General features: G+C 40.5%; 1 protein-coding gene across 1 annotated transcript in view; it reads right to left on the bottom strand.

The window, feature by feature from the left end:
- LOC121504004 (sodium- and chloride-dependent taurine transporter-like) overlaps positions 1-18,065 on the bottom strand; it is a 63,559-nt gene that overhangs the window by 24,891 nt on the left and 20,603 nt on the right. The window contains exons 2-6 of the mRNA XM_041778632.1: positions 16,099-16,328; positions 15,866-16,000; positions 4,420-4,508; positions 4,111-4,256; positions 1,467-1,599 (exon numbers count right to left, since the gene is read on the bottom strand). Coding sequence (XP_041634566.1) covers positions 1,467-1,599; positions 4,111-4,256; positions 4,420-4,508; positions 15,866-16,000; positions 16,099-16,327 — 732 coding nt within the window. The 5' untranslated portion in view covers position 16,328. The remainder of the gene's footprint in view (positions 1-1,466; positions 1,600-4,110; positions 4,257-4,419; positions 4,509-15,865; positions 16,001-16,098; positions 16,329-18,065) is intronic.

The raw sequence follows: 18,065 nt of genomic DNA, 5'->3' as shown, positions 1-18,065 counted from the left end.
GTGTGGTTCTTTAATATGTATTAAAAAATAACAAAAGTGGACAGAAGTAAACTGGCTCTCAAACAGGAGCCAGCTCCTGTCATTCATATTAAAGGGCAGTTTTGTACAACAGACTCAACAGAACAACACATCATACCTTGGTTAACCCAACAAGGTTAATTTGTAACAGTTTTTTCATTATTAGCTTAAGGAACTGGCTCTCAAATGGGAGCCAGCTGCTCTCAATTATTTAAAAGAACTGGCTCTATCATAAAGAACAGCTTACAGTATATTAACGTCACAGAGCCAGTCTTTTGGCTCACAAACAGCTCTTCATTTGGTACCAGTTTGGCATTTTAATGTGAATCAAACGATAACAGAAATGGGCAGAAGTAAACCTGGGATCCAAACAGGAGCCAGCTCCTTTCATTTATAAGAGCTGGCTGATAGAACTGGCTTTTTTGTGAAGATTATTCAAGGACGGAGGGCACTAATGCAACCCAGCAGACCACTCAGAGAGCCTGTGGTCTGCACTGTTTTCTTGTATATTTATTTTTTGGAGTAGTGTCACTGTGGCGGCACTCTTAAACATTTGCATAAGGTTAAACCTACAGCATTTGCTAAGGCACGGATTTTAATAAGAAAAATAGATCAGGCTGAAGATTGCCAAAGCAACATAACATTTGTGATGTAATAAATCAGTCATGATAAAAGATGAATGAAATTATGAGGAAATTATATTTTGATCCAACAAAACTAAATCTTAGGTTGATGAATTTGGCCAAATCATTTAATTTTACAGGAATCTATTCAAAAGTCAGCTTTACATTATCACACTACTGTTCAACTTGCATCCATCTGTAAAGCCTTTCTTACTGTTAAAAAGTCTTACACATGCATGAGCTGATGATCCTTTATTTATATAAGGAAGTGCTGCTGCCAAGCGAAGTATCTCTGGAGGAAGAACAACACCAAAGTAAAACCAGATGTTGCCCTGACAGTATTTTATTATTCCCTGCTAAAGAAATATTTGCACAACCAAACACACCACGTCTTACCTAACTGCTCTATTTAAGAGCACTTGAAGCACATCAGCGTTGACACGTCATGAATGGTTGTGCAGATTCTGTTGGTCTGTTTTATTCCCTTATTTAGATCTGAAAGCTTGGTCTTGATTTTTTTTTCACATTTAAGTCACATTAAAAAAGATTTAAACCCATTACATTGCTAGCACATTATCTCGCTGCTTCCTCTGCTCACCCATTCAACATTACCCCTATTGTTCTCATGGCCAGACCGCAGTGAAAACATCATACGACCATCAGCCTGTCACGATATCTGGCAGGCATTTTGATTAAGCAATGATAAAATGATGAATAGATAAGAGGAAGTTAAGCACGTTTGAGGCAAACAAAGAAACGCTTGGACAGGATCAACCTTGAAAAACAAAAAATACAGGACGGCATGAGACAGAAACAAATATTTACCTTGCCGGTGGACTTGACGCCCTTCCAGATGCAGAAGAAACAGATGACCCAAACAAGCAGTAAACACAGAGCCAGGTCCCATTTGATGGTACCAATCTGCTCTATACCATTGGTGATACCCAGCACATTATGTCTGAAACACAGAGAGGAAGGGCCGTCAGTGGGTCTGGTCAACATAGACCAACTAAGGACACTTTAACGTGGAAATGACTGACTGGAAATAAACTGTTTGGTATTTTGGTAACAACATGACAAGGGCATGCACACTTACTCTTCCTCTTCAGATCAGTGAGATTTAAACATAGAAAAATGACTAACATAAAAGTTTGAATGGAAAGTTGATGAGGTTCATAGACAGCCTAGAGTACAGCGAGAGTAAACTTGGAGAAAATGTTGAATGTCAATGAGGTGTGTCGAGCTATTATTGGATTCTGATGTTATTTATTCTGGTCACTTTTCATTGCTTTTCATCACGTTTAATCTATTTTTGCCACCTTAAGTCAGTTTCTGCTACTTTTTAACCCCTTTGCAATACTTTAAATGCCCATGTTTGCTCCAGTATCCCATATTAGTGTCATTGAACCTATTCTCTATTCTCCAACTAGTTCTCCGTTGGTCTCCATTTTCAGAGGGACTCCAGATTTCCAGTTTAAATGACGACAGAAATTGTGCCTTTTTCAGGCACGTAGAATTCTATTCATGTGTAAACACACAGCCAAAACACATCAAAGGGTCACCTTTTTCACCTGAAACCCTTAAATGTGCGCTAAGTCAAAGCAGTAAATGGCAATAGGTGATGCCAGTAGGGAGCTTCAGGGCTTAAGCCCTAAATATTCGAAGCCCAGAGTCTTTAGTTGGGTTAAAAACATAGATATGTGCTGACAGTCTTGGTGGGTTAATACAAAAGACAAGAACGAATGAAACTGCATGATTTCATTCTTGTTGCTATGCTGACCAAATCACACAATTTAGCTACCTTTTTTTAACGTTATAAAAGGCAGAAGTGAAAATATGTTGGTTTCACACTGATGAAAAACAGTTAGATATAAAAAATGACTTTAGCTGTAAAGGATGATTTTTGGTTTGGCATTTAAAATCTACATTTGTATTGAAGATGGTGTGAAAAATGATGCATAAAACTGACTGCAAAGCAGAAATTTCCCAGTGCAGTGTGTGTCTGCACCATCCAAAGCCTTGAATGTTGGCTCTGCCCCGACAAAGGCATTTCATGAATTTCAAGACAACATTCTGCATGTAAACTAGACCTTTCCTGGGCACCAGTCTCACTGCCTGGTAACTATTAGAAGTCAGATTTACTGCCCAAGTCAGAAACCAGCCTGACCTGGCACGTGGCCTGGATCTGCGTTGAGCCAGGATTCCTACTCCTCCTTTCTGGCCCAGGCCAGGTCGGGCTGGAGGGGAGTCAAATATGCCCCTTCAGATGAAACAGCTTAAATTTATTTTACCTTAGAATTTTGAGATTTTGTCTTATTTTCTTGTAAAAACTTTGGAAAACTTCCTCCAATGCAGACCAACGGCACAAATAATGGATAGAGAGATGCGTCTCAGCTCTGCTGGCCATGCTTCCATAAAAATAGTCTTTCAATAATAATTGTGGATTGCATGATGTTAGATTTTTGCCAATTTGCAGATATCTAAAGATTCTTTTCACCGATAAAGATACCAATATTTTATAGCAATGCAGACTATAAAGGTCAGTCCTTGAAGCAAGCTTAAGGAATAAAGATGAACAGCTGATGTAGGTCTATTGGTCTGGCCTAAAACTTTACAAATAGCTGTTATGGGCCTATATTTACAGCCGATATAGTGGCTGTAAATATCTGCAGAAGTTTTTATATCTGCTGATACTGACATTAAACTGTGCATCCCTCAGAAAAACTACACTCAAAGTGGTTTATTTACTAGACATAATATCAATGCTTTCTTTAAATGTATGTTTTTTACATGATAGGGGAGAAAAGCTGTTAAAAAGTGGTACTGTGTAAGAGAGGGGGCGTGGTGTCCAAATGTGCACAGGTAGAGGAGAGACAGGACAATAATTCAGCTGATGATCTTTTTAATGCAATTTAGTTTGCCAATGGAGTGAAGAACAGTGCACACTGTAGTCTTTGTTAACAGATCAGTGATTGCCAAAAAGCTCTGTGCATGCTGTGCACAGTGATGTCTGTGTGTCTGCTCCTCATCCTCACTGCTTTGATCATCATAAACAAAGGCCAGGCCTGTAATGCATGCTTTATTCAGATCTCATCTGGACAGATTTTAAATGTTGGCTTTAAAATCAGAGTCCATCAAGAATGTGCATGGGGGCAGGTAGGATAGGGCTGGAATTATGTGGGCCTTTTCTAAGCTCTAGAGTATAAACTCTCATAATCCTACCGTTTGTGGTTTATCTTATTTTACAAATGTGCACAGGATCCTTTACTTTCTCTTAAACTGGCAGTGGGATAAACTAAAGAAACACATTCACCTCTTTGTGTTTTGATCCGCCACTGCACTGTTCGAGTTGTCAACTCTACTGCAGACCATTAGTCAAAGATGTCCCAACCTTAACCAAACTAAGCCACCTGAAAAAGGGTGCGTGGTTAAACAAGTAAGCATGTAGGTGTGCTTTTATGTAACTCACTCCCAGAACTCGGTGACGGGGGAGGTGAAGTTGGAGGTGTTGGCGGCCAGCCAGAGGGTTTTGTTCTTGCGGTAGGTGTCCTCAATGCAGCGGTTGGTGTTCCAGGGCTGATTGCACTTGGCCCAGGGCAGCTCCGGCTGAAAACACTGAAATCCAGAATAAAAGATGGATTTAAGTTTGATCGCGGGCTAAGTTGGAAGGGCCAGTGTTACCATCAAGCTCTTTGGATAAAATCTTGTTCATGTCAGCCATCTTTGGTTGGATTTGTAGATCTATTTATCCTAATAATTGTCTTTTACTTAAACATACCTGGAACAGATAGTAGAGACCCCAGGCCAGGATGACGATGTAGTAGATATTCAGCAGGGACACGATCACAATGGAGGCGTAACCAATACCTGGAGGAGAGAGAGGGTGGAGGTCAAGAACAACTTCAAAAGATCAGTAGAAATGGACTGAAGTGATCGCTGCATGGTCAAACTTTGTCGAGATGAGTCTGTTAACAGTGACTATTGATGACGCATCAGGAACTTTAAGCGTCATCCCATTTCATAGGCCAAGATTTCACCACTATCCCTCGTCCTCCCTTAAAGACTGAGGGGTAGGGGTAAACGTTAAAAGGTCAGAGTGAGCCTTAATTGTCTGAGAGTAGCACATATGACTGCAAAATGTCAAAACCAGTTAATGATGTCCAAACATCTCAAGCATGCATTCTACATCACAAGGAAATGTGCATAAAATCATGCAAAAGTTGTGGACAACCTCCATCTAATACAGCTGTGCAGCTGTCTCGGTGGATTTCAGCAAAACAAAACATTTATTCCACTGTTTGCTTTGTAAAACACTGCTCTTAATCTACTTCAACCCAGCTTCAATCCAAATTCCTTCTCCTTAAAAGCTGGCATGAAGAGGAGCTATGGTATCCATGTTGATCCAAGGGCTCAGATCATAAACACCCCTGCAGTATATTTAGCTCCGTCAAGGTCTACAGTAATCAGGTTTCAGCTTTTTTAACCTTCAGTGCCGTTGCCCTGCTCTTGAATCTCATTTGACACGTTTAGAGAGTGATGAGCTGAATTTCACTGCGTCAGTACCGGCCTTGAGGCGAATCTGATGGTAAACACGGGATCAGAAATGTGTGAATGCATTTACATTCCTCGTTTCTGACACAAGGACGAAGATAAGATAAAAAATACCATAAAAATGGGTTAGGTGTATGAATCAACATTCTTGATTTGCTATAAAAACTCTAAAGCTTGGCTGTGCATCATCATATCTGAACAGGATTTTGTGTAGGTGACATTGGCAGCAAGCTCTGTAAAGTTCAATGGCCTGAAGCTAACGTTACTGTAGCATGATACTTGCCATGAAACAGGAAGTAGTATATAAAGGGCTTCAATTACCTATCATTTCTCCAATCAGGCAGACATGCAGGAGTAAGCAATTCCTTTTTGTTCCAGTGGACATGGCCAAATGGCTCAGTGGTATCTCCTATAAATCTGCAAAAATCAAGGCCCTCTAGCATGTTATGTGATGCATAACCTGGCACGCCAGATGGATTTGTTTCACTCATCCATCTGGTAAACCTCTCATAGACAATGTTTGGGAAAGGGCAGAGCCTTTGAAAAAAAAACTCAGAGGGTGACCGGATGAACGTTTTGTCTGTCACATCTTTACGGGCCAATCAGAGCAACAAAGCACGTGACGTAGCCCCTATCGAAGGAGAAAACACTATTAGAGCTGCATAACGCGAACCATGGCGACTGTAGACATGTCAGTACATGACTGTAGTCGTTTTTTGAAAAGAAAACAACTCCCTGCTGTTCTTTGTTCTTCTTTTTACAGAGGATAAAACATGCAAGGATGTGGGAAGATTTACACAAGGGAGGTAAGACAGTAGGTGGGGCATTTTACCACAGAAAGCCTTCTTACGGCATTTGAGTTACAGTTAGTAAATATTGGCCTATACCAGCCTAAAAAATGGTTCAGTGGGCTTTCTTCAAAGACCTTAGAAGAAGTCCTGGTTGCATATTTCTAGGTTGGTCTTATTGAGTTGTTTAAACTGGAAGTAGAGACAGTTCCAGTTTGTTCCATCTTGTGTTGTTTCAAACTCCATGTGATAGTCGATACACTGTGTAGAGGATTAAACATTAAATAAAATAAGAGCAAAACAAAATTATAAAAAGGAATAAATCAGAAAAAGCTAAACGAAAAACCACAATCTGGATCAATGTGTTTATGATCTACCAAGTGTGCGGTCACATAGTTGTTAAAGAACAGCATGTGCCGGGGTTATTGGTGCCAAATCACCGCTCATATGAGCCAATAACAAACATTTAACGGGTTCACATAAACACAGGACAAGGCTCGAACAGCTTTAGGGCTGTCAAACGATTACATTCTCTAAAAATATGGATTAATCTCAAATTTCTGTGGTTGAAATTTGAATTTTCCTACTGAGAAACTAAGTTTAACTGACTTCCTGTTTGGATATCAACCTGCTTTTATGGGTAGATCGAAGATTTTAAAGCTGTGATACTCAACGTGTGGCTCTAGAGCCACATGTGGGATGATCTGTGGCTCTTTTATATCCTAATTTGAAATAACATTTGAAATAACATTCCCCCAGAAAACCTACTTTTAACTTTTCTTCAAGCCGCAGCATGCATGGCTAGAAACCCATATATGGCTAGATACATTTATTTCAGTGCATAATAAATAAAATAAAATTAGTTCAGAAGTACATTAATTAATAAATCTGAATATGAGGGTGCTACAAGCCTTATGCTATAAAGGAGGAGGCTGGGGTGGAGGAGGTTAAGCTTTGACAGCAGTGGGAGCATGGTGTATCAACATTAATGCAAGCAGGGATTAGTGAGAAGTATTCATATTTAGATACACTGCTATGTTGAGAGAAAGAGCTGTGATTGGCTGTGGGAGCTGACAATTGGGATCAGCTGGCTGTAAGCTGAAATATGCATGTGTCTACCGGTGTCATATTGCTTTGAACCTTTTCAGACATTCAGCTACTGATCTTGCTTGATTGAAACTGATAATGAATGTGTTCTTCGATGTTTTAGGCTCACAGTTTCCCTAAGCTGGCCTGGAAACCCCCCTGCAAAGGTGTATAAGCTAAAGGATGAAGGACCAGTTTAAATGAACAGGCATGTGGCTATAGGCAAAGTCGTATACATTTGCAGGACTAAAATATCTGTTTTAAGTCTTTTCCTACTGCAGCTTCAGATGTCACACTCTCACTGAACATAAGTAGAAATCCAGACCACTTTGTCCTTGTCCTAAACACTGCGGTCCATTTGGAGAAGAAGTGTTTGGGTGCTGGCTGACGGGTTTAAACCCTGATGAAGGGGATTATAGAATAAATGCCTCTCTCTCCTAAATGACATTGCAGTCTATCATTCACTTTTGTTTTTTCTAATTCGTTCTCCCAGCCGCTCTCGTTATGTCACTTTTCCGAAGCACAAACAGACTTTATCCTTCCAGTGGGAGTCATGTCATGAGCTCATGTGAAAATCACATTTCTCACGTGACTTTTATGAAATGATCGATGGCGAATGTAAACACATAGAGAGAGGTCAGCTGAGGTCAGCAAACGAGAACAAGAAATGACATCATGGAGGAGGTCTCATCTGTTTGTTTGATCAGCACTGTACCATGTCATCGGAGCAAACGAGTGTGTTAGTGAGTGTGTGTTTGGAAGATGGAGACGGTGGAGCTGAGGGACGAGGAGAATTTGTTAAATTGTTCTCACAGTTTTAAACACGTGCAAAAAAAACAACGCTCAAACCGATGAGAAGACATCACACTCAGACACATCTACAGATGGCCAATGACGTCGAAGGGCATTAATTTGGATGAGTGGTCTCTGCCGGCTTTGTGTGTCTCCTCACAGTACACTCTAACACAACCCTAATGCACTTATGGGGTCATTCAGGGATCACAAATCTACCAAAAAGTCCAAACTAAAAACATAATTTAAGTTCAACTCTTGCCATTTGGCTACAGCTGTTGAAAAACCCTGCAGTACATGGGATTTAATCCCTGCACAAAAAACAGCTGTGAGTTTCAAAGTGTATTCCAGACTCCAGTGATATTCAGGTGATATAGGTCGATATTTACAGCCCATGCATGACCCCAAAACCCAGGTACAAACTAAACCATGACCTCTGTGAGCTTTTACATCTGTCAAAACTGTTTTAATATTCCTAATGTTATTATATTTTTATTTTTATTTTTAACAGTAAAGCTTTAAAAATTGCTCTTCCAATGGTGTCTTAACAGTGCAGCTGGACATAAGCAAGGGCCAGTGACAAAAGCTGCTTGATTACACTGATTCATATTAGGGTTGTTCCAATTCCAATACCAGTATCGGAAATATATCCAATACTGCTTAAAACGCAGGTATTGGTATTGGTGAGTACACAAGTTTATGCACCGATCCAATACCTTTTGGTTTAGATTTATATTTTGCATTGTTCAGCTATGCTAAATGTTAGCACTATAAACTGGAAATCAATTCCTCTTTGCTGCCTGAAAGCACTGCACACACGACCCACAGAACTAAAGGATCCACTGCAGCAGGAAAGACTGGTGGCTGCGTGCAGGGGCGTAGCTGGGGATTAAGGGCCCCTAGAAAGAATATTACACTAGGCCCCCTTACCTGGCTAGCCAAGCAACAAATGTTGCATCATTTTTAGAAATATCTATGCATTTTGATGTTTTTTGAACCATAATTTACAAATTAATGAGCAATGTTTTTTTACTTTGGTTAAATTAAATTTACTTAAATTACAGGCTTAAAGTAATGCATAAATTTGGATTTTTTCCCACAAACTGACCATTTGCCATCTGCAAAACAATAAAATAAGAGCAGAATTTGTGAAAACATATTTCAAAATGTGAGTTAGTTTGCATAAATCCACTAATTAGTGAAATATTTGCTTTGAAATTTTAAGGAAATAAAGAGAATCTTGATAAAGACAACCAAACAAAAAAGAAAAATGTAGCTTTCACCCCCAAAAAGACAATTTTTAATATGCAATATTATAAAAAAAAGGATGCAATATGTAAAAATCTGTGCAAAAAATGACATTCAGTTTGTATAAATTTACTGGAAAGTGAAATATTTGTTATGATAAATATGGAAAATGGAAAATAAAAACATTCAAAAATGTGAAATAAAAATGTAGCTTTGGCCAAAATTTTGACCATTTTTAACATGTTTAGAAGGTAAGATAATCATGTTGGATTAAAACTCCAGAAAAATGGGTCTCTTAAAGAGCGGGAGATTGGGGGAGGGACACTGCCATGTCATATTTTGGTGGGCGGAGTTTTCCCATTGTGCTTTTGGTGAGTTGTTTCGATGTTGTGTGTTCTACAGCTATCATTGTAGCCATTCCTTTGCTTTTTGTTGAATTAGTGTTGTTTCTGTGTTAAACCCTTCTGCACCATGAGTAATGTCGTCCACTAAGTCGGTCACTTCCTGAGTGTATATGGTAATGGATGAGACAGTGCATCAACTCAGGGTGCATCATCTGCATCAGCCTCTTAAAATGTACTTGCATTTTTTTGCAGTCTGTGCAGACTACACCATAATATCTGATATAAATATCAGTTTGTTGACTGATTCATTTAGCTACTTTTGATTCAATAATGACACTAATAACTAAGGAAAAATAAATAAAAACACACTTTTCATTGCAGGTAAACCCTTTTCCCCCTGTGCTACGCACGGGGCTGCGTGACAATTTTCTCTGGATGCCTTCCAGACTGGCGCTCTCGTACTCAACCAGAAGTGACACAGTTTATCAAAAGCTAAATAACTTCTGAACCATAAATCGTTGCCTCTTACTTGTTTTTCCTCTTGAAGCTAGCTGTTGTGCCCTCCTATTGATGCTATTGATGCCTTTGTATCCCGTGGGCAGCATTTTCAGCGAGCCTGGAACTCGTGTGACTTTTGGGGACTTTAATGATTAAATCCACACCAGTAAACTCAAAATTGAACACCTTTTTATCCACGTCAGCATCAGACTCATGGGCGTGCCAACACTACCCAAAGATGTGCCGCAGAGAAGTCGTCTCAAAGGAGTCCAGCCATCGCCTCAGGCCATTGGACAGCGTCCAGGCCTCACAAGAGTAAAGTACAGGGGTTCTCAATCTTGGGGTCGGGACCCCACTGGGGGTCACGAGACATTGAGAGAGGGTCTCCAGAGGCCTTAAAAAAAACTAAGAACATTTTTGAACCAATTTAATTTAATTTAATTTTAACCAATTTTCATCACGTTTTCCCACCAATTTGGCCTAATTTTAACACATTTTTGCAACTTAAAACACATTTTTATGTCTATTCAAAACCCTTTCCACCACTTTTTTCTGCCTGTTTTTGAGACTTCTAAAATATATCTTGCAACTCTCTGCCTATTGTTGGCACATAATCGTCAATATTAACCCCTTTTGCTACTTTTTAAGCCACATTTCACAATTTGATATGCCCATTTTTGCCAGTTTCTGACTAATTCTGCCTCCACTAACCCTTTTTTGCCAGTTTATATCGATTTTCATCCCATTTCACCAAATTTCACCTATTTTTGCCAATTTAATGGCATTTCGGCCACTTTCAAATCCCCTTTTAACACTTAATATGCCTCTTTTGCCACTTTCACCCATTTTTGCCATTTTTTGTCACTTTGGTCTAATTCTTGGCATTTCTAACCCATTTCTTCTCCTTTTAAAATCTAATTTCACCACTTTTCCCACCATTTCTTGCCATTATAAACCCATTTTAGCTATTTTTAACATATTTTAACTTGGTTTTTAACAAAAGGATTTACATTTTTAAAAGGGCTACTTACTACACAAATGAATTAAAATTTGTTTTTTTTTTATATTCAGCTTAAATATAAGTTACCACAGCTTAACTTCACAATGGTCCATGATTTGGCTGGCCCCAGAAAGCCCCCCCCCCCATTGGACAGCCTTGTCTACACATGACTATTCTAGAATGTTCATGGCTGTTCAACCACCTTGAGGTACAGTGGGGGTCCCCGGTCACTGGCACCTTTATTTTGGGGGTCGCAGGCTGAAAGGTTGAGAACCACTGGTATAGTAAGAACAAAAAGAACCAAGGACTTAAACTTTCCTCTGCATGCTCAGATACCGGGAAAGCCACACTCTCCTGTTCAGCAAACCCATCACTCCATGCACAAGTCCAAGTCTGCTCTTGTCATTTATAGACACAGATTTGATCATCCAAGGAATCCCAGGAGAAGTGCATTCCCAACGCTTCAGCCTCCTCACTCAGCAAGTTAGGAGCCCCCTCAAGGATATCTAGAGTCTCCACAAGGATCACAGCATCATCAGCAAAGCCCAGATCTGGACATCACCTCCACATTTTCCTGCTCCTATGACCCGCCCCATTATCCAGCCCATACAGGTTCCCCATGCTGAAGGGCATAATGATTGATTTGTGATGACTACAAAAGCAAAAATGTCTTAGTTAGACCAGTTTTTATGGTCTCGTGTCTCTTTAAATGTGCAGATTAGATTGGCTTCCCTTTACTGTATTCAAATGCACAGAAAAGGCCCTACCTCATTTGAGTCTGCACATTTGAAGTAAATTTGCATGGCAAAAAATGCAAATATCATTTAAAACCACTAAAAGCTGTAAAACAATGGCACGAAGGTCTCTCTTTCAGCTCCATCTTTCTTTTAATTTCATGCTTTAATTTTTATTTGCCTCTCCCCTCCACAATACTCTCCTTTTTTTTGTTATGTCCACTCATCTTCTCTTTTCTTTCTTCTCCGCCTCACCCCCTTCACATTCTCTCCATCTCAGCCTTCATTTCCTCCACTTTCTCTCGTTTTTATCAGCATTTTATCATCTCTCTGTGTCTGATCTCTGTTCTCATTCTCTCTCGCTCCATCTCTGTGTCTCTGATGTGTTGCCGCGCTGTTGCCGTAGCAACCTGTGATTTGGGACACTCTGTACACCGTCTTGGGTGTGCGTTTTTGTGTGCGTACGTGTGGGCGAGTCGAGACAGAGAGGGGGGTGTGTCTGAAAGAAAGAAAGAAAGAACGACTAAAGATTCAAAAATAAATATTAAGATAGAGAAAAGGACAGAAAGGGAGTAAGAGCAGCTTTAAAGATGAATAGATGAAGATGAATGCATTAACCTGATTCAGCTGGTAGTGAGCAGAAGGAGAGGGGAAACGATGGAGGAGGTAAAGAAGGAAAAATAAGGGCACATTTTCGAGAGACAAGCAGGGATGAAAGTAGAAAAAGGCGTCTAAGAATCCAAACACTCTTCCTGGGTATTAAGAGAAGGTTTCCACAGGAGACGAGATGGGAGCTCCAGAAGGTTGGAGCAGAATAGAGGCCTCAGTGTGTTGGTGTACTAGAGCGGGCCTGGTTGCCTGGTAACAGTTGCGGGGTAAAGTCTGAGTCGTGTGATTGGAGGAGAGTCTGGTGTGACTCAGCCTTATGTTGCACAGCCATTCCTCTGTGAAAAACAACAGAGGTCTGGAAAAATTTAAAGCTGGTAGCTGGGCAGGAGAACACGGCTCGCTCCGTGCTCATGGCTGAATAGAATCAGTCAAATGTCACGAGTACAGCCTTCTAACTCTCCTATTGTTTATGACACAGCTGTGCTGTCCTTAAGGTGAAGCATGGGCAGTAAATAAGAGAATTTCCACAGGTATGGGATGTTACATAATAGGTTTATGTAACCAGGACTTCACCAGGGCTTTAGGTGTTTAAAGTTTGGTGGTATCGGAGGAAAAGTAGAATTGTAAGGATGTAAGGTTATGATATAGCTCGTGATTGTGTTGCAGTGTTACCATCAGATGGTGCAACTCAAAGCTGTTTGCTAGCTGCCATTAATTCACGAGAGAAGAAGAAATCAGTAATGCCTGGAATTTGAAAGTTAACACAAGATCCCTGTCCCTTACTGAAGGATGTATGCTGAGTGAAGCAATATCTAAACCCATTAGCAAACCTAGCAGCAAAAAAGCCAGTGTTTTCTTTAGTTAGTGGGTTAGGGTCCCAGTGTCACCCCCCTCAATGCATCAATCCATCATGCCAACACTTTCAGCCCAGCAATGGCCCCTGTTTGTCCACTTTTACATTAGGACCACTGTTCTGTGCCTTAGCACACGTGAGTATGCACACAGTTCGATAAAGTAGGTTTGCTGTCTTTAAAGTGAAGCATAGGCAGTAAATTAGAGAATCACCAACAGTATTGGGTGTTACAAAATAGGTTTATGCCACCAGGACTTTTAGGTATATTAAAGACTCTGTAAAGTGAAAATAAATCTGTATTTAGGTTTGTTGTTTGACAGATCACTGTTATGAACCCCAAATCAAGTTTCAGTCAACTACAGCATCTCTAAGCTTATAAAATAAAGCTTCAAAATCATGAGAAATGAGGCAGTAAAAGCTGCTCCAGAATGGGAGCGGGGTGTGTCTGTTGAATGAGCTGAAGCCACGCCCACTCTGGAGAAATGTGGTCCTCTCAAATGAAAAAATGTTACAATCTGAATGAAGGAAAGCACTCGTGCTATTAGCCTGTCTCTCAGACAAAGAGACAAAGTCCAAATTCTGGCTCAAATCTCTGTTATAGACCCCCCTGGCTGACAGATTTGGTAAATTTACCTCACAATGAACAGACAAACAGCATTTAACTGACTGTTAACTTTCAGTAAAGGCCGTGACATCAGCTAACAACAGATCGTACTGAGATGAACTGCTCTGTGATTTTATATTGTAGTGATAGAGGGGCGGAGCCATTCCCCACTGTGGGCTTGTGACATCATGAACCCACATATTGACCCCACCAACATAAAACCAAGCCAGGAAAGAGGTGGAAAACTTTGTAAAGGTGTCAGTCCAAAATTCAGTCACATGAAGCTTCAGCCATAATCCAACATATCTAAAGTGTTAAGACACAAAGTTTGGATTTCACTTTATAGGGTCTTTAAGTTTGGTAGTATAGGACAAAAAGGGATATAAACCAAGCGGCAACCTCCGGTCCTAAAAAATGAAGCCAATGCAGAAGTGCCAAAAATTGCTACACTGAAATGTCCGCTTGAGGCTGGCTGCAAGAAAACCAGAAGTTCCGTCTGAACATATGTTAAACAGCCAGTTTTGAGACACAAAATAAACTGGTTTACAGCCTGGTTCAAAACATCAAAAGTGTCTCATTAGCTAGTGTCTTATTGAGCTCCCACTGTATCGGGGGATTTTTTTTGTACCACGATCGTTTGGCTGATATTTAGGATGAAAGCTGATTGGCGCGTCTCATTTGAATGACAGATAGCTCGGCAGGCAGAGGCTCCATTTCTGTCAACCGGAATGCTAGCTCGCAGGCTGACAGGAAGTTATGCTTAGTGGGCGTTACAATCGGCTGAGACTGCGATTTCAATATGGAAGCCTCCACAAATGGGCTTCAAAAGCCGTTCTGGCCCGCCTACTGTAAGCAGACGACTGACGTCTCACAGGGTTTGTCCAATTCTTTCTACAGTCTATGATATAAACATAAGGGAAGCAATGATTTCTGAATATTCAATAGGTGCAATGCAGTACTACCACCGAATGTTAGATGTATTGTCCCTGAAAGCTGTTTGCTAGCACCATTTGTTAACAAGTCATGCCCTCAATATTGGCCCCCACAAGTTAACCTTGCAGGCTGATGGGCAGCAAAAAGCCTGCCTTTAAACTACGGTTGTCCCTAAGACTTTCCCTTTGCTGGTGTTTTATTCAGTTAGTCCCAGTTTGACCCTAGTCTAAAGGAGCTGTCGAGCTGAGTAATGTGGCCCTAAACTTTATATCATGGTATGTTTTTGCTTTTTGCAGAAATGGTATTATGAAAGGATAGTAAAATACCTAATACTTCATTTCTCTCCTGCTGAGGTGTGCCAAGCTGCTACAGGCAACACAACATTTCCTGATATTGGTTTTCACGATAAAAGCACTCCAGCAAAATAATAACTATAGACTTTTCATGTGACAGTTGTCAGCATGTTTCTCAATGATTTAACTTAGCTTTAGCAGCGGCACAGGATGTGTAGAGTGGTAGCATTAACAGCTGATTCTCTGCCTCTTTTTAATGCCACAGTTTTCTTTTCTGAAACACTGAAACTAAAACAAGTGATTGCTCAGTTTAAACACACCTTTAAACAGTTGTTTAGCCTGGGATAAGTCAAACCGAGTTGATCCATTGTAGCTCATAGATCATGTTAAAGCCCCCTGACAGGCTGACTGAGACGCTTTGCAAAGTGAGTACACTCACTACATCTTGCTGTTATTACACACATTGATGCCTGGAATTAAAGGGAACTTTTTTGTCTAAAATTTTTCACTCTGCTTTGATATTTTTATTTACCCACTCCTGTGACTGATAGTTTGAGCTATCTATAGCATTTTTTAAGCCTCGTGTATGCACGGCAACACAATGCATGTGTTTAAACCAGTGATGAAGGTGTTGCAAAAATCCATTGTACCAGTGATGGTATTAACACCAGTTTACCATGCAAGAACTCTTTTCCTGGTGAATCAGGCTGATGCTCTACTCCCCACTACTCCCTCCTAGTCATGACAGAAAAGGGGCAAACGGCTTTGCAAGATGGAGCCACCTGATCTGGCCAATCCACTGACTTTGCAAGATTGCTTTTCGAGCAGATGAGTTATTTTTGCCCAGGCTGTAATGCTACTCAGTAAAGGGTTTGATTAGGATTTACATACCAGTAAAGATGGGGCAGAGCTTCTCCCAGCAGGTGATGCCACCCTCAGAGGTGAACTGCCCCAAGGCAACCTCCAGGAAGAAGACTGGCAGACCTCCGCCAAACAGGAAAATGAAGTAGGGGATGAGAAATGCACCTAGGTTTTTAAAGAAAAATAAAGTTAAAAGCCATTACTTTTATACTTAATATTTATCCTTTATGTGAAATAGAAGCTGTAATCTCTGAATGTCTCACCTCCACCATTCTTATAGCAGAGGTACGGGAAACGCCAGACATTCCCTAAACCTACAAATCCGCCAGCAACAGACAGAACAAAGTCCAGCTTGCTGGCCCACTTCTCCCGCTGCGGGTGTTTGCCCTCGGCCTCGTCTTCAGGCCTGGTGCCAGGGCTTTTTCCAGGAGACGGCTTCAGCGTGTCCTTGTGGAAGTCCTTCAGGCACTGAAGTTTCTCTTTTTGAGCCATTCTGCAGAAACAAGAGAAAAACAAAGACTTTTAAGAAAAATGTTCACACTTAGGCCAGCCACACACTAGACGATTTTTTAATCTGAAACGATTTTAAAACAGTGAGAGACCACAGACTTCAGGACAATTTCCAAAGATTTTTCATCTTTAATCCTCTCAACGCACACACTAGATGACTCAGCCAGACTGTCAGATCACTAGAGACCACACACCTGCCAACCTCCCTACGACCTCGCATGATCACCTGACTACAGAAAGAAAAAAAAAACAGATGAATGTCGATACCGTCTTGCTGTCTCTCCACAACAGTGTCCTGGCATGCGTTACAGGTGCAGCAGCAATCATAAAACAAGGGAAAGACTTAGGACGAAATCCTGGCTGGAATTAAGTTACTGTTGTGTTTATGGGTGTGAGCAGTGAAAGTTTGTATGATTCATCTGGTGACGCTACCTGGTGTGCTCGCTCTCATTGTTTTTTGTGGGTACTCCATCAGCGGCACTACGACCTAGAATGGTAAATATCAAATGTGTTTGATATTTATGATTCAGGGTTAGTATTTTAGTTGGAGCAGTGAATTAATCGTGTTGACACCACACACATGCAGACTACTCAGACAAATAATCGTTTTCCACTTTTGGACCATTTTTGCTACCTGTAACTCATTTTTTTTACTCACTTCTCACCCATTTTTGCTATTTTCTGACCCCTTTTCCTCATTTTCCTCCCCATTTTTGTCCCTTTTACACATTTTTGCTGCTTTTTGACCATTTTTGCCATCTTTAACTTATTTTCATTTGTACTTCAAGCCATTTCTGCTACTTTTCACCACTTAGATTGTGGCTATTGCAAAAGTATTTTTCAACAATTTGGCTCTTTGGTTGAGCAGGGTTGAGTAACACTGCCCTAACCCATTACTCGTGCAGAAATGCTAAGTAGCACATTTTGGTAGGCAGCAGAAATCATCAGATCACTGGCAAATAAATATTTTCAAATAACTAGACAGCAGTGGAAAAACTATTCTTTTCAGCCAATCAGGATTTTTTTTCGGTTCATACCTGCTGTAAAAACTGCCACACTATGAGGGTGATGGTGAAAAGCATGCAAGCAGCATAAGAGGAAATAGTGGTGAATCAGGACTGATGCAGCCCTGTCATGACAAAAATACAGAAAAAACTGAATTTGCAGTACTGCTCTTCTTGTAGGGACAGAGTTTTTGCAGAGTACCTTCAATCACTTTCAATAAAGTGACAGGGAGAATAGAAACAAAGCATCATCTCTCTCAGTTGCAGTGGTGAGAACTGACAGGCTTTCAGAGCGTCACGGATCGAGCCACTGCAAGGACTTGCAAGTTTCAACCAGTTTCATAGTGGATCTATGGTCTGGACTGGATTTAAATGATTGTGCATGTGACAAAGTGTGCAATACAGCTGCATATCACATGAATCTCAAACTACATTTAGAAACAAGGGGAGAAACTGCAAAATGTTCGACCTCTTGGGAAAAGGGCTCCTGGCATGCAAAGCATAAACAAAGCTTGACTTAATTTGGCATAAAGATATATTTAACACAGTAAATGTAGTTTTTAAATGACTTCCACACATTATAATTAGTCCTCTCTGTGAGTCGTTCATGACAGTCTTCTAAGCAGGCCGTGTGAAAGCTGGTTCTTTGCCCGGCTCATGATTTATACCTGCAAGTTTTTATTGTGCAAGCAGCAACACACACATGAATTCATCAG

This window comes from Cheilinus undulatus, linkage group 3, assembly GCF_018320785.1.
Source record: "Cheilinus undulatus linkage group 3, ASM1832078v1, whole genome shotgun sequence".
NCBI classification, from domain to species: Eukaryota; Metazoa; Chordata; class Actinopteri; order Labriformes; family Labridae; genus Cheilinus; species Cheilinus undulatus.
The sequence above is the reverse complement of the archived record's forward strand: the minus strand, read 5'-3'. Positions and strand labels throughout refer to the sequence as shown.